Source organism: Amaranthus tricolor, chromosome 2 (assembly GCF_026212465.1).
Source record: "Amaranthus tricolor cultivar Red isolate AtriRed21 chromosome 2, ASM2621246v1, whole genome shotgun sequence".
Lineage (NCBI taxonomy): Eukaryota > Viridiplantae > Streptophyta > Magnoliopsida > Caryophyllales > Amaranthaceae > Amaranthus > Amaranthus tricolor.
Window position 1 is genome coordinate 38,780,948 of NC_080048.1, and position 25,271 is coordinate 38,806,218.

Consider the following 25,271-nt stretch of genomic DNA (forward strand, 5'->3'; position numbering starts at 1 on the left):
ACTAACAGCGACTTAAAAAAATAATAATAATAATAATTTTTTTTAAGTCGCTGTTAGTAACAGCGAATGATCCCGAGGCTAGGCTTGGATATACGGACGCTTATTTTGAAAATTAAGTTTTTACGGAGCTTATTTTGGGAAAAAGGTTGTTCAATTGTCTTATTTTTTTCAAACTCTCTAATTATATTTGGTCAGAATAATTATGCTCCTTTTAGACCATCTCTTTTCTTTAATTTGTACTTTCTCCGTTTCAAAATACTTACACCAAATGCATTTTTACGTAATCTAATGTATTTGTCTGATTATTTATATGTAGAGTTCTGCATAACTAAAAATTATAAAAATTTGATATTATGAAAATATGTGACAAGACGAATAAAACAAGATCCCACATGACAATGTTTTTTCTCGTATAATAACCGAAATATGTAAATTGCCAAGAATGATGAATAGTGCAAAAATTAATTTTGTGCAAGTAATATGAAACGAAGGAATATAAAAATTAAATTTTTAAAATTTCAACTTAACCCTTTCACATCGTATAAGTCTTAAACTTTTGATTAAACACTACATACAAAAAGTACTAACATCTAATAAAATGGCCAAACAATTTGAAGCTGATCATAAGATTTTAATACAGTTAACAAAATCACATTGAGTTAGAAACACCCAATAACCTAAACAATTTAATACTCCCTCCTAATCACTTCTATTATCTCATTTGCTTCTTAAACGTTATTATCAAGCACTATTAATCTGTATTTAATTCTTAATATATAAATAAAAATATAATTAAGTGAAATTTTGTTTATTCGCCTTGAAGTAAACAATAACTTGTGCAAACATTATGAAACCTATCCTAGACTCGGCAGTCGGCAAGCGAAGTAATCGCAAGTTTCATTATATTCTTCCTGCTGACACAGTAAGACCCAGAATGCCATCAAACAAGGGTAGGGCAACAAAAGCACCAAACGTAAATAAGCCGAACAACAAGAATTAAATGCAAAAGTGTAAAAATTAGTACCAGAAATTATGTAAAAGCTTCTACTTCAATTTTAAAAAGTTCCCATCTGGGGGAAGACACTCAACATAATAAACCAGTTTCTCATATTTTTAAAGGACAAAAGGATAAAAAAAAAAAAGTACCAGGAGAAAACAAATTAAGTTTACTTGACAAAAATGACTTAGAGCTTGTCTTCATACTCAGAAAGTGGGGTCATTTGTTCTTTCAGCCCCTTCCTCTTGCGGATACTGGCCACCAAGGTTGAAGCTTGTGATCCAGCCTCCAATGGATCCGAGGCCATCATCTCCCAGTGATCAAAGACACACTGAGGGAAGGCCTGACCGGATGTGGCAGCTCTCAATGTACCTGAAAAACCAAAAGACTCGACGACAGGCAGGTATGCCTTGATGTTGTAGAGTGGGGTCCCTGGCCTCTGCATTTCTTCGAACACGTGACCACGCTTCTGGTTAAGAACACTGTAGATACCTCCAAGAGCTTGTTCAGGAGCTTGAATTTCCACAAGGTACACGGGTTCCAACAATCTTGGCTTGGCAGTCAGCTGGGAAGCATAGAATACTCTCCTAGCAGTTGGGATAATTTGACCACCTCCACGGTGGATGGCGTCAGCGTGGAGAACCACGTCACAAACTTCAAAGCAGATGCCTCTCATGTTCTCTTCAGCCAAAGCACCTTCCTTTGAGGCCCACTGGAAACCAGCAACAACTGAATCCTTGATTTCATTAAGGTACTGAACTCCCTTACACATATCAACTACCATGTTGGGTCCAGTAGTTTCAGGACCAAAACACCAGATTTTCTTTGCAAGGTCCTTATCCCAGCCAAATTCCTCGGCCAAGATCTTGGAACGGTTCTTTGGGTCATCCCTTGGACCAATTCGGCCATCATCAATAGCCTCAGCAAGTCCATCTTCCATGGGACGAGCTTCCATGTAAAGACGGTTGTGCTTGTTTGGAGACTTGCTCATCACAGTACGGCAGGACCTCTCAAGAACAGTCTCACGGAAGGACACAACGGGATCAGACTTGATGATTTCAGCACCACCCATGAAATCATCTTGAAGATCCTTCAAACAGATCTCAAGATGAAGCTCACCAGCACCAGCAATAATGTGTTCACCTGATTCCTCAATGGTACAGACAACCATAGGATCAGACTTGGCTAAACGTTTGAGACCTTCCACAAGCTTGGGAAGATCAGATGCAACCTTACACTGAACGGCAACACGGACAACAGGAGAGACAGAGAACTTCATGGCACGAATTGGGTGAGCATCAGTTTCCTTCTCGTTTGTGAGGGTAGCATTCTTGGTAATAAATTGATCCAAACCAACCATGGCGACAGTGTTACCACAAGGAACATCCTCAACGGTTTCCTGCTTCTTTCCCATCCAGATAACCGTTCTCTGGACATTCTTGACATAAAGATCCTTCTTCTCACCAGGAACATAGTTTGGACCCATAATCCGAACCTTCAAACCAGTTGAAACCTTACCAGAGAAGACACGACCGAAAGCAAAGAACCTACCCTTGTCAGAAGCTGGAATCATTTTTGACACATAAAGCATCAAAGGACCTTCAGGGTCACAGTTCCTGATGGCAGTAGCATAGATATCATCCATTGGACCCTCATACAAGTTCTCAACACGGTATTTCTGAGCCGTTGCTGGGGAAGGCAAGTGATAGATCATCATTTCAAGTAAAGCAGTGCTAGCTGGCAGCCAGGTCTGCATGACACGCTTCATCAATGCCTTTCCCATCAATTCTTTCTCTTCGTTCTTCAACTGAACTCCAAGCTTTGTCAACATGGGCCACAATTTATCTTTTTGATCATTCATGCAAGTAGCAATGATCTGCTTAATGGGCTCGTAACAGAATTGAACAAACCCACGCTTACAAGTAGCAGAACCAGTGTTCTTGGTGGTCCACTTCTTGGTAGCTGGATCAAAGTAGTTCTCACCCCAAAGACGTTCCATCATCTTAGACTCATCAACACCAAACTTGGAGGCATACATCTTAGCAAAGTTGGTGAGAGTAAATGCCCACCCATGGAGACCGGCTGAGAAAGCCACTGTTCCTTTCTCAGGATAAACTTGGACATCACCCAGAAGTGGATCTTCATAAGTAGCCATGATGACATTCGCGTTCTCAATAACCTTCTGAAATGTAGTGTATGCCTCCTCTCCCTCAACCTGAAGCTCAAGGAAGCAACGGTCCATCTTGTTAACAGTAAGTACAGGTCTAATTCTCTCACCGAGAGCCTGACGGAGGACAGTTTCGGTCTGGACACACACACCCTCAATACAGTCAACCACGACAAGGGCACCATCAGTAATACGGAGGGCAGCTGTGACCTCTGACGAGAAGTCGACGTGCCCAGGGGAATCGATAAGGTTGATGAGGTATTCATTGCCTTTACGCTCTCCCTTGAAATTTTTCAAAGATTCATCACTCATCTCATAGTAGAGAGAAATCCCAGTGGACTTGATGGTGATACCACGTTCAGCTTCATCAGCACGGGTGTCAGTCATTCGTACATCACCAGCTACTTCTTGGGCAATAATACCAGCAGCAGCCACCAAAGAATCCGTCAAAGTAGATTTTCCTGCAGAATAAACCAAACCCAAGAGTTACAAAAAGAGCTCACCACAGTACCTCAAATCATACATCAAAAATTCACAAACATAATGCAGAGAAAATACAAATGGGCCCTTAAAGACAGTTTCCTTCGAGTAATATTATGATCCAATAACAGTAAAAACAGTGTTCCCATTGGTAAACAGCCATTTAAACTTCATAAACTAAACTTCAAAACAAGTTTGCAAAAGATGACCCTTTTCAAGAGACCTAAGATTCAAAAATATCAGCGCTAACTCTTTCGACCATATATTGCTTATAACTTTCCCAACAAGCAGTCAACTATTTGTAAAACAATAAAAATATACAAAATAATAAAAGTAACAAAGGGGTGTATTACCATGATCCACATGAGCAATAACAGACATGTTACGAATGTTATGCTTGCAGTCCATGATAGCACGGAGCTCTTCTGCTGTAAACTTCACCTGTTAAACCAAAATAAAAGCACAAAGTCAAATACAGAATAAAAAACCAAAAAAATTAAATAGGTAACCAAACCAAGTTACACGTACCATCTTGGCTTCTCTTCAAATACAAGGGCTATGTGCCAATATCTCCAAGATGCTCCTTCAATGAAGCCTATACAGGATTTCAAAAATCAGCACTTAGTCCACATAGAAAAAACTAACCATATAGACAAAAAACACTTGGCATTTAAAGTTCTAGGCTTCCACCAAAAGAAGCTATAATAATAAAATACAAGCCATTATACCATCTAAAATATACCTCAAAAGTTCTTAAATTTTCCTTGGTTTATTCTAACTGCAATGTTTAACAATTGAATCTCTTGCATAATACAATCAAATGCAGAAAATATGAAGAACTACAAGCACTAAAAATGGTAAATGCACTCCAAGACTTCATATATATTTCCTCTAATTCTTTCTAAAGGCAAATTTTAATCAAAAAATAACTCGCATGATACAACCAAAACTGCAAATATAACCTTGATCAGATGAAGGATAACTCAATCCATTCAAATTTGATATAACCTCTTTGACCGAGTTTTATCAAATGAATCTCGAAAACCATAATTTATCAAACTAATCTATTATTTTTCCAAGAATCATTTTAGACATACTACAGCGATCCAAATCCAAACAAACATAACACAAAACTTCATCTCATGAACACAGCTTCTTCAAATTAATCTCTAATCTCTATTTAATCAGATTAATCAGTCACTACCTACGTAATTATTTTAGGCATACTTTACTTAAGATTAAGATCTAAATCTAACACCAAAATCTCACATCTGTTTCAATAACATCAGGTATAACACAACGGTTAATCAGATTACAAATCCAATTCGAACACAAATCAAAGAAAACAGTCAAAATCAGATTAACATGAAACAAATCTATAGAATCCAAAAAAAAACAACACAAAGGTGTAATAATCATCACGAACTCAAGCAATAAATCCTCATTTAAGCAGATTATACAGCTTGATTATCAAGAAGAAACCGACCACACAAAATTAAATCGTAAACATGAAGATAAATATAAGATTGCATGAGGAAGAGAAGGAAAGTGAGAGAGAAAGAGAGGAGAGAAAAAAACCTAAGAGAAGAGTGAGATTTTAGATGGAGATTGAAATGGAATGAGGAAAGATGGACGGCCAGGTTATGAACGTTTAGAGCTAGTGGTAGTGGCCCAAAAACCCTAAGAAATAGCAATAATTCTGAATGACGAATACACCCTTTAGGGTTAAGAATATTCCCTTTTTTTTTCCCTTTTTAAATTTTAAGGGTTTAAAATAGATCTGATGATTTGAAATTTATCTGATCTTGTGGCCAAGTTCGATTCAATTCGACTTCAAAAATAATTTATAATTATGCAAAAAATAATATAGATTATGAACGCAAAACTCAATTTCAAATCGACTCAAAATACTTAACAAAAATCAATGTGATGACCCAAATAAATATGTATCGCTTAATCAACAATAAATTAGTGCGCAAGCGAAGAGAATGGACCTGTGAATAGAAGATAAAGGATTGGTGCACATTTAAAATATTGTTGACTAACTTTATTTTGGACTTGCTCTATTTCAAAACTATGGACAATGAGTGCGTGGATAGCCATGGAATGGGATTAAGTGATTGTTGAGAGTTGATAATTGATGGTTTATAATTAATTGATTTGAATAATTGATTTTATCAATTGATATGATAAGTAGATTTTAACTTTGTGTAAATAATAGGTCTGTTGAGAGGCGATTTTCAAAGTCCAGCCTAATTTACAAAAACACCTAATATGCGCACGAGTTTCACAAAAACACCTATTATAAATTTTAGTAGGTATTTTGAATTAGCTTTAATAGGCATTTAAACTAGTATTAGTAGGTATTTTTCATACTGAAGTACTCATTTTAAATAGTTGATGTAATCATTTTAAAATAGTTATAGTAAGTATTTTTGCATATTGATGTAAACATATAAACACTTATAACACATAACATAAACTCCTACACCACAGAACAAAGGAAGTAAAAATTAAGAGTAATCGAAAAATAATATTAAAAAAATTAAATCAGGCAATAGTACTAAATAGGACATAATATTAAATTACATTTAAATACAATATTCTTTTTCACATAACACCCTTATATAAAATTAAGATTAATCGATAAATAATATTAAAAAAAATTAAATGAGGCAATAGTACTAAATAGGACATAATATTAAATTACATTTAAATACAATATTATTTTCCACAGAAAACCCTTATATATATATATACATATATATATATATACATATATATATATACACATATATATACATATACATATATATATATATATATATATATATATATATATATATACACACACACATATATATATATATATATATATATATATATATATATATATATATATACATATATATATACATATACATATATATATATATATACATACATATATATATATACATATATATATACATATATACATATATATATATATATATATATATATATATATATATATATATATATATATATATATATATATATATATCATTTTGGTTATATAATTTCTAATATAGTTGTAATACTCTAATTATGTTCGTATTTTAAACCATATATAACCATATATATTGAAGCAGAAAAAGATCAAATACTTCTATATTTTCATGAACAATATTAAAAAATTAAATGAAGCAACATTACTGAATAAGACGAAATATTAAATTACATTTTTAAAAAATAAAATATTCATTTTCACAGACAATCCTTAAAATTGTATATATAAATTATATAACTAAAATGATATGGGGTGTTTGGTTCTTAGCTTTTTGCTTAGTTTTAAGTTTGATGGTTGGTTAAACAGCCAATAAATGTGTTTGGTACATGGCTTTCAAAGCAGATGAAAAGTTGACTTTTAAGCCAAAATGAAAAGGTTGCTCCAACTATCTTTTTTGACTTGTTGACCCACTTTTTCAATAATAGACAGTTTAAAGCCAATACTTAAGTTTACTAAATATTTCCATAAATAGCTAGCTTTTATAGCTAACTTAAAAGCCAACAAAAACAACCAACACCTTCAATTGGTCAAACAAACCAATTAAAAAAGTCAACAGCCAATAACCAATTGTCAAACACCCCATAATATAATTGTAATACTTTAATTATGCTCGTATTTTAAACCATATATAATCTAACTCAAAAAGATCAAATACTTCTATATTTTATTTATGTTTTATTTCTATTATAATTTGTCTAAGGTTTCTTTGTTCTTTAAAAGCTGAGTTCGATAAGATTTACTCCTAATTGTTATCGTATATTAATTACTTCCTTCCTTTGTTTCTTTTTGTTTGTTCATTTTAATTTTTTTCACTTTATAAGAAATAAATTTAAATTTAATTTTTGAAGTATATATTCAAGATAAAATATATTCATGCGAGATTTTATTAGATTCGTTTTAATGCAAAAAATTTTGATATTTAATTTTTAATATTTTCTATGATGCGTGCTATGAGATATCGAGACTCTAAATTTTGCATTAAAATACGTGAAAAAGTAAAGTGAACAATAAAAAGGAATATAGGGAGTAATTATTTATATTTGCAATATATTCTCACTTAAAAATAACCTTTAAACTATGAAATTGTTTTATAAAAATACAAAAAATTATGATCATTTTAAAAATTATTTTTTTAATACAACTCGTCTTGTATGAGGTTTTCTCATTTAACAGCTGGTCTTTGGATAAGACGGCCTCATAATGAAACCGTCAATCTGGGCCGGCCCAATTTGCGCGTGTAACAACCTGGGCATTTTTTGTCAATTTTTTTTGGCATTTTTCAGTTTTGATTTTAAAGGTATGAATCTTGACCTTAAAGGTAACAGTTTTCAAAATTGATATATTTAAGGTCAAAATTAATAAATGCTCAGAAAATTAAAATGTTGTTACACGCGCGAATTGGGCCCGCCCAAATTAACGGTCTCATAATGAGACCGTCTCGTCCAAGTTTTTGTGCTCATTTAATTAAAAAATACCCATGTTGTTAAACGTGCGAATTCAACCGGCCCAAATTGACGGTTTCATTATTAGGTCGTCTCGTCCAGCTGCATTTAATTTCCCTTCAATTTTAATTTAACACAAAAATAAAAATTTATACTCAAATTAATTTCAATTTGATTTAACCCAAGTACCCAACTTAAGTTACCATATCACCCCACCTCTCCCCGCCGATCACAAACGCAGTTAATCACCCTTCCTTACTCTTTCTCAACTATAAATTCCGTCTTTCTTTATTTTTTTTCTTTTTTCTCTCCCTTCTTTCTTAACGGTCGGGAATAAGCTTTCAATGGAAATCAATGGCGACGACACCTCACCGCCGCCGTCACTCAGCCGAAAACTACGCCCTCATTCGTTTACAGATCGTTACAATTTCAAATCTACGCCAGTGCTCCGGGAAGATTGCTGGTCGGAGGAATCAACAAGCGCGCTTATCGAAGCCTGGGGTTCTCATCATCTCTCTCTTAATCGGGGAAATCTCCGTCAACATCATTGGTCAGAAGTTGCTGCCGCCGTCAATTCTTCCGGCGAAAATCGCCGGCGAACAGACACCCAGTGCAAGAATCGTATCGATACGTTGAAGAAGAAGTATAAGATCGAAAAATCGAAGACCGTTGATTCTTTCGGTAGTTACGTTAGTCCTTGGCCGTTTTTCTCCCGCCTTGATTATCTCATTGCCGGTGTCAGTGAGGATTCTGTATCATCCAGGAAAGTATCACCCGAAACTCCGGTGCCGACAAATTTTCCGGTAGCGCCAAGGTCGATGATTACTAGGAAGAGGACGTCGATGGTTGATGATTCATTTTTCCGGCGGAATTTTGTGGATGTTGTGGCGGCAGCGGCGAAGGTTGAGGAGGAGGAAGAGAGAGGAAGAGTGTCTTCAGAGCCCACGGGAACGTTTAGCGGCGTGACGAGAAGGGAACAAACTGAGAGGGAAGAGAATGGAAGTTATAAGGATGGGTGTCGGCAATTGGCGGAAGCGATCATGAGATTCGGAGAGGTGTATGAGAGAGTAGAAGCAGTGAAGCAGGAGCAATTGATTGAACTTGAAAAACATAGGTTGGAATTTGTTAAGGATTTGGAGTATCAAAGGATGAAGTTGCTTATGGATACTCAGATTCAGCTTGCTCGTATTAAACGCTCTAAACACTCCGACGGCGCTGGTAAATTTCATCTGAGTGTTTTTTGGTTGCTAATTATAATACTATAATAGAGTTTGCCATATGATTAATTTATTAGTGTTCTTCCTTTTTATGTTCTGCGAGTACTTATTTAAGCTTTGTTGGAGTAAATGATTGCAATTGAAGTAACATGTTATCTTTTCATTTAAATACGTTCTGGTTGCATCTGACTCTATTAAGCTTAAGTGGCAATATCTTTTGTGTTTGCGACTTTGCTTTGTGCTCTTGCAAAGCAGTCAAGTTAGCCATTTACACCAAAGTTTTAGAAGGAGAATTGCCTTGTTTGTCCAAATTTGGTTGTATTTCTCAACTTCTGGACTGAATATTGTGTGCATGTGTGGACTTGATGTTTGAAAGACTACCGTTGGTTTATGCCTTTGATTGATATGTAAACTGCTTGCTTCTAAATATAGAAACACTTGAGTTGCTGCCAAAGAATATAGAAGTAGGAAACCCATCACACCAGGCATTGCTTTTTACTCATTCAATTTTAAGTTAGTTTGTTTAAACTTTATTTACTAGCTCAACTTGAGGTTTGACGTGTTCAGACTTTATTTACTTGTTCAATTTGAAGTTGATGCGTTGTTATTTACTGTTTTTATTTGAAGTTTGTTTTGTTCAAACTAGAGAATGTTGTAGCAGCACTTTGTGTTTTGAGGATAGTTTTAGGTTGTGCTGACATGTGGGAGAGGGATTCTTCTGTTTGCTTCTACTTCAAAGTTTTAGACCAAATACAACTGCAACTCTGCTTAATTCTGAAATTCTTTTCTCGGGTTATCGTTGTTTATGCAGCTTATCTTGTAAAGAATGACGATCAATTTGTTCCCTATTGCTCATTACCACGATAAACATTTTGGGAAATTTATATAACAAGTTTCCATGTAATCTTGAATTTGATTTCAGCTTTTGTGTTCCATAAATGATATTGTCAATTCATGTTTGGCAGAGTAAAGTTGATCCAGATCTAAGATGGTATTTTTTCTTTTCTCTTACCAGATAGTTACTTGTAGCTTGTGCATCCAAGGAGAATGAGAAAATGAAGCTAGCACTTTGTTAATACTTCATGTTAGGAATTCTACAATTTGCTCAGATTGGCGACTGAATCAACCTGGTAGATACTGCAGATGGTAGTTTACATCAGAATTCTGATAAGTTTTAGGATAAATATAGCCTTCGAAAGTGTAGTTATATCAAAAGTCCTTCTTTATTAGATTTACATTTTGTTTTTGTTAATTAAAGTTACTTTAGCCGATAAACTCAGAAACCTACACAAATTTACCATGTCTATCAACAGTCCGCCTTTGTTTCACTTTGATAGCGTACTTCAAATTCAAGTGGCTTGTTTGGATCTCAAAGTTATAACCATAAGCTTGTACAGAATCATGAGTTGACTTAGTATTCGAAAACTTTTCCTTCTATTTTTGTAATAAGGATTCAATTCGCACCAACTACACAAAGAGTAATTCCCCTTCCCCTCTTCTTTGTAGGGGATTCTCTTTACCTCCGATTCAAACAAAATTTGTTATCTTGTTGTAAGTTTTGTTGATATCGAGTGAAGATTGTCTATGGTTTTCGTGGTCTCTTTTTCTTCCTTTGTGAATTTTGGTTCGCATTGTGATTGCTGCACTAGTTGCTTATACATTAGGGCAGACTGCTCATCTGTCGAAGCAAGCATCATAGTTGAGGAGAGGACGTTTACGGTCCCTTCGCTACACAACACGTTCAAATGGTTAAGTTAATGACTTAACGTTAATGAAATTTTCGTATACTAACCGATAAAATAAATCACATGTTTGAGAATGTATTTTACGTCATGAATCATGATCAATTATGTTTTGTTACCTCTTACCTCTACCAAAGTACCATTATTTATATCATTATAAAACAAATTGTGAAAACACAATTATTTATATGAGACAGTCTCACTGTGAGACTCATTTCATATATGGATTAAATAGTTTAATAATATAAATTATTAGGATAAACAATTTCTAGTAGTTCTTTTAAAATCCATAATATGCCGACTGGCTGGCTAATATGATTTCTGGCCGCCTTGAATTGTCGATGTAAGCTATTTTTCTTTACCTTCTAAACTTACACGAGTCCTTCCTTGTAGATCACTTTACACTTCTTTATTAGGCGGTTCTAATTATTCTTCAACATGATGATGTTATTATTATTAATTTTAATGGGCAAGAATTTCAATTTAACATGTGCCACTCTCCCTTTTTCAGTGGCATTCTGTTTTTCTTGATATGACATTGATAATTTGAACAATTCATAGTCAAAATTGATGCTTTAGAAATCATAATTCAATGTATTAATGACCTATTTGATTGTTGCTATTTAATGGTGAGAATTGTAATAATTCAATCTAATTTAGTTAGAAATTTTTTTATTATTATATTTATCTTACCCTAATTAATTTTTTTTCCCATCGAATTTATTCCTACATTTTGTACTGAAATATTTGCTACAAGGATATAATTTGAACAAATAATGAAAAGGGATAAAAGTGTGTAAATTAGTGTGATGTATGAGAAAATGAAAGAAATGAGTAGATGACTTGGATGAGATTTATAAAAAAGAGTGTGGGTTATGTTCACTAATAGAAATATAACAAATCTTATAGAACGAGTATAAATTGAAAGTATAGTAGTAAAATCTGTGAAATGGAGGAAGTACTTATTAATACCACCTAAAAATGTGTTATTAGGTAGTAATAGTAGCAATATAATCAAGAAAAACACATGTTTATGGGATGAAAGGCTCATTATCATGAGAAAGACAATAAATTTCTTGAAGAGTAAAACTATAAGTCATCTTTCATTAATTCCATTGAATATCAATAATCAAACGTGTTATTACAATTCTTGGAAGCAAGAGTTAATCTAAGATTTTGTGTAGCCCCGTCAAACATGTGTGTAATTGTCTATATTCTCTTTAATTTTGCTACATAATATATAAAAGGCTCTTAAAATTTCGCAATATATCAAAATTAAGTGCCTAGAAGTATTTAAAAATAAAAAAGAGAATTAGAAAGTTAAATTGATGGAGTCGTATCCAAAAATAGAAAATAAATCAAATTCATTATGACAAACTAAAATAAAATATATGACAAAATAGGAAAGTATTTTTTTTCTTATTATATTATCGTTCACTCATTCAATACTCACAAAGTCACAATAATTTTAAGGTTCCCTCTACTTTTTAACAAATACGATTATGATCAACATTGTTGCAAATTGAAATAAAAATTATCTCGTCTTTTGGTGTTACAACACACATCAAATGAAGAAAAAAGTTTATTTAATAAAAAAAAAAAAAAAAAAAGGAAAGATCGAGGACAATTATCATGAATTAATTTTAGTCTTTGAAGTTGAATACTTTTTGAATACTTTTTCAGGGCTGATTTTCATCATTTACGGGAAGATCAATTTACGCTCCTCTCTTACCTCTATAAGATTATTTACCCGAGACTAATAATATATAAGAAACATAAAATGAGGCAATAATATCGATTTGTACATTGCTAATGGAGGCAACAATAACATATATGCATGTATACATTATACATACATATATACATACATACATTCATACATATAGGTATATATGATAAAAAAGAAGAGAACATAAAATAAGAAAGATAAGAAGAATTTTTTCAAATTATTATGTCTAAAAAAAGATTACTATATTATAAAAAAGGAACATTTTAAAAAAGATATTCATTTTTCTAACATAATGACCGTAAAATTTATTTGTTTCTTGCTTAATATTGACCCTAATTAGATTTTTATATATTTTCAAATTAAGTGTATAATCTTTTTTCAAAACATTTTTTGTATTCTATCTCACCCTTTTAAATTTTAATACACATGATTACAAGAGAAATATACCCGAAACAGTTATAGAAAAACTCAATAAAATACTAATTGGGACATTAGAATTCAAAAGTGATACATATTTATAGTGATAATCTTAATTAATGAAGAAGATGAACAGTGAAGAAGATAAAATTGACTGAAAATTTAACATTGTCTTCCACGCTAGCTGATTATATCTTGGCAGTTCAGATGTCTTCATAGCATGGTAATACTACATTAAGAAAAAAATTATTCCCCAATTATTATATAAATGAAAGATTAGTAAACTATAATAAAATAAAATTCAATTAGTTTATATGCATATGATGAATAAATTGAACACTCAAAACAATTACATAAAGTTAAAAATACGACACAGTACTTAAGGTAAAGTGAAAATCAGGATGATAAAAGATAAATAATACTGTAATGAATCCGTTAATTGTATTAGTATATCTTTGTTTGGGGTTAGTTAATTAACTCATATAAGTTTCTTATTTATATGAAGTTATAAATTACAATAATTTGTAAATATCGGAAAAAATTGATACAGTTGCTTACATTTGTTTCTTAAAATAATGTTTTAGCAAATTAAGTTTAGTTAAGTTATTTAGAAGTGAGTTCTATTGGGTATAAGTAAATTGTTTTCATTTCAATTTAGTAATGTTTAGTTTAATGCAATTAAAATATGTTCAAAACTGAATTGATTTCAATCTAACTAAGGTGAAGGAAATAAGACTAAAAATGATCAATAAACAAAAAATAAAAAAATTAAAAACATTCAAGAACTTAGATAAGAACTTAAAATAGCAAAATATACACTTATTTATTAATTACCAATAAATTGAAAGGATGAGATGATTGAAGACCCTTTAGAAGAATTTTTTTTCTTTCAACTATAAACTGGATATAAGTAATTATATCATATGAGTAGTTAACAAGTATTTATGAGAAATTAATATATATATATATATATATATATATATATATATATATATATATTATTACATTACTTTTAATAATATGATATTTTACTAGCTATTTAATTAATCTACTATTAATCAATAATTTAGTTGACTCCATTTCGATTTAATTTAATTAATTTATTAATATTTCTGCGATACATGCTCTTATTTATTTTAATTAACTAAACTTAATGAGTCGAATATAATTGATCCAATTTATATTCCAAGCAAAAATTTTTGTAACGAATTTCATTTAAAAAATAAAATAGACATACATTACAAAAATAAAATTTATTTAAACTCGTCTCGTATTTCTTGTTAATCAATTCTATTAATATTTTCCTTAACTAATAGGAGTTATATATATATATATATATATATATATATATATATATATATATATATATATATATATATATATATATATATATATATATATATATATGAAATTTTAAATAAAATTAGAAAATTATTCAGTATATCTTTTACTCTTATTTAAATAGGCTGACATTTGTAAGATAAAAACAAAAAGAAAATTATTTTCTTAAAGCTTATTTATTTATGTAATTCTTACTTTTAGCTTAGATTATAACAAATGAATTATGGAGTTGAAAATTAGATATATAAATCATAGTTTAGATAATTATTGAGGTTAGCATAAAACAAAAGTGAATAATGGCAAATTTAAGATATAATTATCAAAAATTTAATTTTGAATGTGTGACGAACCAAATTTGCGGACACTATTTTATTTTATATGGATACACATATAAATATAAATAGCATTTAATTGAATGATCCGAGTCATAATGACTTAGGCAGACTCAAATCATAACATTGACCGGACTGAACCTAAATATCTCCAAATAATATTGACAAAGAACTAATTAAAAGCCTGAGAAAGAATCATTTAGAAAGTGTTGCCTCTATGAGCAAACTTTTAAGGAAAAATCACTTTGAATAATACAATTTTTTGTTAATTTTCATATAATAATATCAACTTTTGATTACCTATTAATACCACCAACTTAAGAGCTTTTTTTTCCTAAATTAATATCAATTTTAGTTTATTAACCAATTATCAATTTTTTGGTCATATAATCTCCTATAGTTTGATTTTTAATATGTTAGAGAAGTTCTAAGGAAACACCCCTGAATTAATATTATTCATAGTTAATTAAAAATTTGTATTATTATGGAGAAATAAACAACTTAATTTTTCCAACTTTTAATCAGCAAATAAAGCTATGTTGTTCATCTGTTCTCCTCAAATATTTGGCTGCTAGGTCATGAAGAGTGGTGGGAGTATATATAGCTTCTTCATGTCCACATATTTGGGAAAATTACAGTATATGTACATGATAAATAATTTATTTTTCTTTTTTTTAGATATATAGAATTTGTATAATTTTATGCTAATATGTGGCCATACATTTGCTTGTATTTATTAGTTCCTCGAGATTGCCCTAGCTACTTTTTTATTTTAGTCTATCTATTAGTATTTTTGGATATGACCCTACCATTTTAAGGCATCTTTATTCTCTATTTATCTCTTTTTTATTTCCTCAATTAACTCACATAAGGACAAAAGATATACACCCAGTTTAATTTTTCAATCTTGGTATCATCCTACAAACTCAAGAGAGGAGTAATTGAGTAATGAATTACTCTAAAGATGACTATATATAAGTTTTTTTTAATAAAAAAACAATTTTTTTGAAAGCTATAAGATTAATATAATTGTAGTTGTACTTCTATATTGCCAAAGTCATAATATCACAATAAAAATGTGAAAAAAATTACCTAGAATAATAGTTTTTTTTTTTAAATTTTTTTACAATAATCTCACCTATTGATTAACTATGAGTAAGCCCAACTTAAAGTGTATTTGCCTAGAATAAACTCGAGTAACCGGAGAACCTACTATAGTAGGTATTTTTACCAAAAATGTAATTTGAAAATTAATGTAAAATTAAAAATAAATTTACAGAAATAATTCTTAAAAATAACAAATTTAGAAAAAAATTTGAACATTTCTTTTACATTTTTTCGATATTTTATTTTAATTTATCTTTTTTTAAAATAAAACTTGCTATAACAAGTCATCTAATTACAAGGTTTACTCTAGAAAAATACCTCTAAAGTTGAATTATTCATCGTTAATTAATAGATGAGATTATTGTAGGAAAATCAAAAAAAGATTAGATTATTACAAGTAATTTTTTCTAAAAATATTTGGCTGTTGGTTTTTTATATTTTTGTTGGTGTTTTAGTAGATTAATAAATAAAAAATATGTTGGATAAATGATTTTTAAATGAAAAGATTAAAAAAATGGCTGACTTTTAAGTCAAAATAAAAAGCTACTAAAATATATAGCTTTTTTCGATTTTATCTTTTTTTTTTAAATACAACTAATAGCCAATTACATTTAACTTTTATTAAACACCCGATCAATAACAGTCAACTTAAACACCCGACTTATCAGCTGTTTTTCATCTGAACAAATTAATTGACAACATCAACCAACACCAATGTAACGTACCAATAATCATTTGCCAAACAAAGCGTAACTTGATTATAGTGATGAAGTCGGCTAAAGAGAAGCGTGTATATATAATAAGTGGACAAATAAAAGTAGGGTTGGTGGTAGTGATTGATCAGTGATGGTGAGGTGAGGTGAGGTGAGGTGAGGTGAGGCTCGCCATAACATCAGATGATAATTGACAGCAGACAACAGAAACTTGAAATAAATGAACATATTTGGTTTAGGGGAAAGCTTTGAGAAAAGTCTGGTTTGTACTTCTAAGGAATCTAGCTAGTATTCAGTCTACGTATCAGTGATAGAATACATAATATTAGTATAGAAATTTATGAAATATCCTGTAAGAAGGATAGAAAGCAGTATAATGAAGGGTAAAAGAAGTCGAAATAAATGTGGCATGAGCAAATTAAAAACGACTTGAGTAAGTTGCACCATTCTGAGAACTTAAATAGGGATTGAAATAGTTGGAGACGTTAGATTTATATTTTAGACTTTTAATAGTTTTCTTTAGTTGCTTTTTATCCGCTTTTTTTTCTATTTATTTACTCGACGTATTAATTCTATTGTTTGAACCCTAGTTTTGGCTATTATTTGCAAGTAGTTTTACTCTTGAGGCAATGACGAAATTTATATTGCTCTCTATGCAGGCAATGACGAAATTTATATTGCTCTCTATGCAGGACTCTCACTATTTGGGGTGAAATTGACCACATTCCTCTTGACCTCTCTTTGGAGGGGGTATGGATATAGATTGTCTGCCCTAATCCAAACCTTAGTTTCAAGCGGGATATTAAGTTGATGCTGCTTAACTATGCCTTAATTGTGGTTCTTCTATGTTATAAGTGGAAAAGTTCGATATTCATGGAGTATTCTATTAAATGGCCGATTCGACCTTATATTCCTATGTATTTTGATAGTAGATATAAGTATGTAAATATTTTATATTATGTATAAGTTTACATTCCTATCCTAATTCTAGGGTTTACCTTGTATCTATATAAACAATAATAATCATTCAAGCGAAATACTCTAATATGGTATCAAAGCTCAGGCTATTTTATTAAAATCTATTTTTAATCCGTCCTCGTTCAAACAAAAGAAGAATGAAAATTATGATCTTAGTGGTTCGACAAAAGTGACATTCTCACAAGGTCAATTTTTGTATGAAGGATACCAAATAAAACAATCGGAGCAAGTAACTGAACATACTCTACCCTAGTTGAAGGTACTGTGTTGAAGATTACACGAGTCAACTTGAGCGGTGTGTTAGAACATTTAATATGCTCTATGCAAGTCACGACCCAATTTGAGAAATAAGTTAATACTATTTCTATATACTACCAGAGTTTAATAGTACTTGCACCATTTCGACTTGACACAATTAAAAAAATGATTAAGTAATAGCAAAATACCCGTCAGATGAATCAAAATGAAAAATATAGCAGAACTATTGCCACATAGATTAGTTTATAACAAGTCATTAATCAGTCTCCAAATCTATTTGATTTAAGAGATAATAATTTAGTATCCATTTGAACTTTTGAATAAATAGTATTATTAACATATAAAATGAATTATTTTGCACTAACACAATACCTTGTTAATTTTATTATATAATGCACATACAAAGATTCGCAATGATGAATGCATAGAATTTAGCACATAAATTATGAGAAATAATGAGTACGGAAGAGCATAAATGAATTTAAAAAATAATTAAATAAACTTAAAAATACAAAATAAAAATAGAAACAAAAATTCCAATAATGAGGATCCATTAAATGTTTAGATCCTTGAAATTAGTAGATTATGTGGGGGCACAAAATCTTTAAAAATCTTAGAAAGCCAAAATCTAGTGAAAATGTCGACAAAATAAGAGCAGATATATTTTAAAATAATAATTAGGGTAAATGTAAATCACAGTGCAGTTTTGCATGATGAAATCAAATACGTAACGAGCAACTGATAATAGAAATTACAAGTAACGTCGGCTCTATAAGGGATAAGAAGGACTTGTGCCCCGAAACCATTTAAAAAGTTAGAAAAACGATATTTTAATATTTAATAGTTAGAGGTTATAATACTAGCTTTCTCCGTTTCTTTAAATGTCTCGCTTTCTTTTGGAAACCTATTTATAAATCACTTTAATTTATATTTTATTTTTAATTCATGCATTAATAAATAGTCAAATGAGGTTTTATTTGATTAGTTTCAATATAAGGTTTAATAATATCTAATTTTTATAAAATTTAATTATATACAATTATCAATATTAAGCATTGAATTATTGCATTGACAAATATGCAAAAAGCAAATAAAACGTTTGAAAAGAAACAAAAGGAGTAGTATATTTATTATTTAAGGGCTCATAATTAATGTTCGCTCCAGACCTTGCAAATCTCAAGGCCGATAAGAATAAGTACTTTCTTAGTTAGTATGAATTTGTTATTGATAATGATACTACTCTGTCTCATAAAATTTATAATTAGAATAAAAAGTTACCTTATTAATTTTTTTTGTTTTTAGATAGAATTAGATAAAATATTTGGAATGTATGAATGAGATAAAAAGACAAATTAAATATGTAGATGAGAATTATAAAGTAAGTGTAGGGTCTTAATCAAAATAAAAAATACATTAAATTCAATAGAATTAAAATAAAATGAAATATGTAACAAACTTTTTATGAGACGAAAAAATTATATAGGAGCAAAAATTATCACTATTAATTATAAATTTAAAAGAACGGAAATTGTATATATTTCTACATTTAATTATGTACTTGATTTATAATTTTATTATAAATGTTATGTAATCCATTTATAATTATATACCATTATACCAGCTCTAGTCTCATGAATTAACTATTAACAGTAATATTTTATCTCACAACATGACTATCTAGTAGTGGCTCAAATAAATAAAGGGAATATCTACTAAACATTTAAGGGAAATTCTTATAATAATTTTGAAGTGTACATCAAGATCGGTTGTTTTTATTACTACTTCCCATAATATTTTATTAATATACGTGACCGTGTTCATTAGGGAGAAATACTAATTATTCAATGATATTTTCTTCATGATAATAGAAGTATAAAATAATTACATATATATTATATAATCCTCTATTCTAGATCGATAAAAAATTAATAAAAAATTTATGTTATCTGATTACAAAAATTTAATTTTAAATTTATATATAAAATTATATTTTAATAACATTTATTCTTCTAAAGTACTTTTCGATTGCTTTGCTTGTTAATATAAGTTGTGATCCTCATATCCATTGATGCAGATACGCGGTGCATGACAAGTTAAAGAGGAGTTTGGATGCAGATGCCAGCTAGACAAGCTTAAAGATGAAACAAAAAACGACTAAAAAAATACTTTAGATGAATAAATGATATAAAGATGAAATTTTTATATATTAATCAAAGTGGAATTTTAATTATTTGAAAGGGTAAATGTAAAATTTTTAAATTTTAATTTTCCTAAAATATGTGAGAGTATGCTTATCAAAGTAGCTAGGAAGGAATATTTTTTAATAATGAAACCTTATTAATCAGAAAAGAAAATATACTGTATCATTGGGAGATATAACTATGCGTAAATATTACTACTTTTGTCCTTTTGAAGTTGCTATTAATAGTAAAATTTAATCTCACAACATATTACTATCAGTAACAATCTTAAAGACACGAAAGAAGTAACATGTAAATTAAGGGGCACTTTATGACTTACTATTATCACTTAGAGGTATTATGACTTAAAATAGACATGTATTGTATCATTGACTATTTAATCTTGCAATTATTAACAAGACAATGAACAATATATAATTCATACATACACGAATAAATACACTCATAGGCTATATATTTTGTAACTTTTAACTATTAACTTTAACTTTTAATTGAAACGTTAAAATAAATTTTTATCATATACTTCATCAATCATAACAGGTCAACAATAATAATATTTCATTTTCCTAATACCGTTAAGCAATTCTCATTTAAGATGAGATTTGGCGGTTTAATTGTACACAACTTAACATTTATTATACGCTTGTTGGTGATAATAAAAAAGTTCTTACAATTAATCAACTACATTAAAATAGGAATAGTTAGTAGAGAATGCATACTTTGGATGTGTTTTCTAGAAAAGAAGGAAGAAATAGATATCTTTCTAATAAATGTCATTAGTTTTATTAATCTTTAATTAAGATGGTTAATTAATATTTATTTTAACTAAATGGTTAAGCTGATGGTTTGAACCATAAAATATTATATAGGTCTTATAAACTGCTTTATAAAGTCTAGTAATAATGCATGGTGAAAGATTTTATTTAGTGACAAAAATCTAATTATATCCTAAAAAAAACAAATATGGTTGATCATCCGATAAAACTCCAATATAAGAAGAAAAAAATTATAAAAATATATACTTGAATACTCTCAATTTGATTCTAATTATTACATTATTGATGCATCTATTAGAAAGTTGTAGATCAATATTAGTACCTAGAATTCTAGCTAGAAATCATCAACCTATATCCAAGTAATACATATATTACTTAAGGTGTATTAAAATTTGCAGCATAATATTTAAAAAACTCTCACTTCAACTTGAATATAAATTCAAAAAAAATTTAACAAAAGAATACACTTTTCATTAATTTTTAAACGTAAACGTAAATTTTATCTTCTGAAATTAAATATGGTTTAGATCCAGATGAATGGATGTATGGTGACAAGGATAATGCGGTTGACATTAACATCAAACAAATTTGTGAAAGTTTTTTTAAACTGGCTTACAATTCCATTTCATCACATCTTTATGATTCAGGATTTTTGTATAATGTTCAATAAATTTGAAAACTTTACAACTCGATCAATACTATATAACTCTTTACTTTTGTACTCTTTCGCTTATGTTAAGAGATTAATGATCACATGGGAAATTCACGTCTAAGCCTGTTAGACCATATAGACCAGGTTATTTGATCATTCCGTAACATAAATCACAGAAAAACAACAATTAAGTTGTTCATATATACATATGGAGATGAGAGTTTGACCCATCTTATATACTAATTTTCTGAATTCGCCCTTGGATAAACAGAGGAGCTAAGAACATCAAGATTTGTTGTCTTTAATCATGTCAAATACATCTAGTTAGAACAATTATTCGAATCATAACATGTTATTCTGTCTTTACCTTGATTTTGTCAGTGTAAAACAGTGCAAATAGTGCAAGTTCTAGTGAATCTTCACCATTAAAATATAAGTCGAGGACCCAACGTGTTCTAAAAGTTTAGAAGTGACATAAAACTTATATTATATGCTTAAATAATATTTTTATTTGCATGTTTTTTTCAATCTTGTATAGATACATATAAAACTTGATTTGATGAATTATTAAGAAATAAAATCTTGAGATCAATTTTGAATTTTCGAATTAACCCAATTGTGAGATCGAATTAGTTCATTAGTTAGATCATTTAGATGTTATTAGATGAAATGATGAAATAATTTAGATGTGTATTAATTGAACCATCTATTTAATTAGATCTAAGTGTAATCTAAGTATTTGGGTTTTAATTTTCAAAACCCTACAAAGATATTTAGTTTTTAATTCTGGAGTAAGGATAATTTTCTATCGGTGAAAGGAGAAGGAGTCTTTCTGTAGATGGTTAGAATTAAATTCTTAGAATAAAGTTAGAATTCATAAAAAAGAAAGCCTTTAACTATAAGATCAATTCACAAATTGTCACAAGAGATGAATAAAATAAATAGATGATAAAAAGATTTGAGTTTTTAAACATACCTTAGAGAAAATAATGATATGAACATGATCATATTTCATGTTAAGGAAATCTCATCATCATCATAGAAGAAGAAGAACCACCAGGAGAGAAAGAAGAAGAATCTTCACTACTTCCACTCCCACTTCCACCACCTCTTCCACCTACTTTTTTCTTCTTTTTGTAAGGAATACCTCGAGCTTTAGCTTGACATTCTCTAACCTCCCTAAGATAAACCCTTATCGCGCTACCAGCAAAAGGGTTCATCTCAGGGGAGCCACCATTTTCTTCATAGGCTGCACGAAGGCGGCCTATGAGGGCATCAAGACTGCCCCAAGCTTGCCTAAGAGGGCATGGGCAAGGGGCTGGTGGTTCAGGTTGCCCGTAAAACATGCACCCAAGGACATGGACCTTAGTTTTTCCAAATTGATCCAAGTAACGAAGGAAATCTAACACATGGTGACAAGTGCATTGAGATAAAGGAACCGGAGGGTGTTGATTCCTTAAGTATTGCCCAAAAGTGTTCCAATCTCTTCTTTTTTGGGATTCATAACGACTTGGAGTTGGTGATGGTGGTGGTGTTGCTTCATAGTTTTGGGTTGATGATGAAGAAGATGAACCCTCCATTATTTTTGGGATAGTTGTTGCATATGAAAAGGGAGTGATGAGCTAAAAGATGTGTATTTTTTTTCTTTCTTCTTTTTGGTGATATAATAATGTTTATAAGATGTTTTGGATGTAACATTTAAATGTACATCGTTAAAGCAAAATAAAAATATATAATATATATAATAATTTTTTAGACTTTTTTATTTTTATTTATTCAAAATAAAGATAAATTGATATAAATTATTTGACATAAAGTAACGTAAATTAATATTTGAACCTCTAAATTTTCAAGAGTTTAAATTACCTATATTTAGATGATTAAAAGTGGGAAATAGGAAAAACCAAAAAGAGAGGGGTAGAGTAATAGTAGTGTGTTGAGAGGAAGAGAAGAGGGATTCAAGGGAAGATTGGGATTATTATAATTAGTACTAACCTAGGTTGCACTAAAACGGACACGGATACAACACGGGTACGGAAAAACGCCAACTTAAAAATGGCGGATACGGGGACACGAAAATGGTAATATAATAAATATATCAAATTAAAGATAATTTTACAATCTTTCATTTGATATATGTAAATAAACACTTTAAAAACATAAAATTTACAATTTTTCAACTTTTCAAAATTCAAATTACAAACACTAAGATTAAGAATTTAAGATTAACAAATATTACTGATATGTATATTTTGTGTTTTGGTCCATGGGCTGGCCCTCTTGTTTTGGCCCATACTCTTTTCCCTCTTCTTTTCCTCTCCTGTATATATATGCTTGTATGCCTCCTATTTCAGATAAGAATTTTTAATCAATCAAATAAAAAAAAGGAAGAATTCAATCCTGTAGCTTTGCTCTTCTTCTTCCCATCTTCAAGAACCATTTCTCAGAAATCTGAGAAATGTTACATGGTATCAGAGCGGATTGAGATCTGCTCCTACAAATCTTCCGCGTTTTTTTTTTTCTTTTCTACAATCATTGAAATTGTATCTCAATTCTGAAATTTCTTCAATATCGATTTCCCAAAATTCCGATCAAAAGATTTCATCTCATAATTCTTGAATCACCTTCTTCTTCCTTGTCTTTCTTGATCTCAAAATGCTTGAATCGAATTATACTTCACAAAATCCAATTGCTGATCCAAATTCTATATACTACATTCACCCAAATGAAAACCCTACTGTTTCTTTGGTTTCAGAGAAATTCAATGGTGATAATTACGCTGATTGGAAGAGAGCTATGGTTTTAGCTTTGTCAATGAAGAACAAAATTGCTTTTATTGATGGAAGCATGATTAAGCCTGAACCCAATGATCCTCTCTTCAAAGGTTGGGAAAGATGCAACAACATGATAATTTCATATCTACTCAGATCTGTGGACAATACTATAGCAAAGAGCGTTTTATATTTCTCCACTGCTTACGAGATCTGGAAAGATCTTGAAGATCGATATTCAGTAATATCAGGACCACAACTATTTTCTTTACAACAAAATTTAAGCAAGATTAATCAAGACGATAGTCCTATTGCAGTATTTTTTACAAAAATCAAAGGTATTTGGGACCAAATCAGTGCGGCAAACCCTACTCCAATCTGCACATGCAATGGCTGTTCATGCAATTTCTTAAAGAAATTTATCAAAAATCAGCAAGATGAAAGATTAGTACAATTTCTCATGAAATTGGACAACAAACACAATGCTGTTAGAACAAATATTCTAATGATGAATCCTCTTCCTAATATTTCTGTTGCCTACAACTTACTCATACAAGATGAGAGACAACAAGAAATAGCAGATGTGCTCAACAAACATTCCACCATGGCATTCACTGCAAGTGATGGAGTTAGAGGTGGGATAAACAGACCTACAACCCTTAAGAAGAACAACCTGTACTGTGAGTATTGCAAAATGACAAACCATACCATACATAAGTGTTACAAGCTAAAAGGTTATCCCAAGAATGAGAAGAACAACAAGGGAATAAAAGGAAGAAGAGTGGCAGCCATGACTTGTGAAGAAGAATCAGATGATGAACCAGATCCAGAAACTGATTTATGCAAACAATTAGTAAACCTGATTAAAGAAAGCAAAAAATGCAATGACATTCAAGCCA

The 25,271-nt window shown here is 30.3% G+C and overlaps 3 protein-coding genes across 3 annotated transcripts; 1 reads left to right on the forward strand and 2 right to left on the reverse strand.

Annotated features, from left to right (window-relative positions):
* Positions 1–1,030: 1,030 nt before the first annotated feature.
* Positions 1,031–5,352, reverse strand: LOC130805828 (elongation factor 2). The gene is made up of 4 exons (XM_057670616.1): positions 5,223–5,352; positions 4,173–4,239; positions 3,998–4,085; positions 1,031–3,625 (listed from the first exon to the last, which is right to left on the reverse strand). Exons 2-4 carry the CDS (start codon positions 4,173–4,175, stop codon positions 1,185–1,187), a joined length of 2,532 nt encoding a protein of 843 aa, XP_057526599.1. The 5' UTR covers positions 4,176–4,239; positions 5,223–5,352; the 3' UTR covers positions 1,031–1,184.
* A 2,991-nt stretch (positions 5,353–8,343) lies between these two features.
* LOC130806832 (trihelix transcription factor ENAP1-like) lies at positions 8,344–11,303 on the forward strand. The gene is made up of 2 exons (XM_057672050.1): positions 8,344–9,356; positions 10,371–11,303. The coding sequence occupies exons 1-2, from the start codon at positions 8,483–8,485 to the stop codon at positions 10,382–10,384; spliced, it is 888 nt and encodes a 295-aa protein (XP_057528033.1). The 5' UTR covers positions 8,344–8,482; the 3' UTR covers positions 10,385–11,303.
* A 1,967-nt stretch (positions 11,304–13,270) lies between these two features.
* Positions 13,271–23,304, reverse strand: LOC130806167 (protein LIGHT-DEPENDENT SHORT HYPOCOTYLS 10). The gene is made up of 2 exons (XM_057671120.1): positions 22,578–23,304; positions 13,271–13,472 (listed from the first exon to the last, which is right to left on the reverse strand). Exon 1 carries the CDS (start codon positions 23,179–23,181, stop codon positions 22,618–22,620), a length of 564 nt encoding a protein of 187 aa, XP_057527103.1. The 5' UTR covers positions 23,182–23,304; the 3' UTR covers positions 13,271–13,472; positions 22,578–22,617.
* Between the last annotated feature and the right edge of the window lie 1,967 nt (positions 23,305–25,271).

Coding starts and splice junctions, on each gene's coding strand:
- LOC130805828 (XM_057670616.1), bottom strand. Junction 3,626..3,997: donor TATTGCTCATGTGGATCATG/GTAATACACCCC, acceptor TTTATTCTGCAG/GAAAATCTACTTTGACGGAT.
- LOC130806832 (XM_057672050.1), top strand. CDS start 8,483: ATGGAAATCAATGGCGACGACACCTCACCGCCGCCGTCACTCAGCCGA.
- LOC130806167 (XM_057671120.1), bottom strand. CDS start 23,181: ATGGAGGGTTCATCTTCTTCATCATCAACCCAAAACTATGAAGCAACA.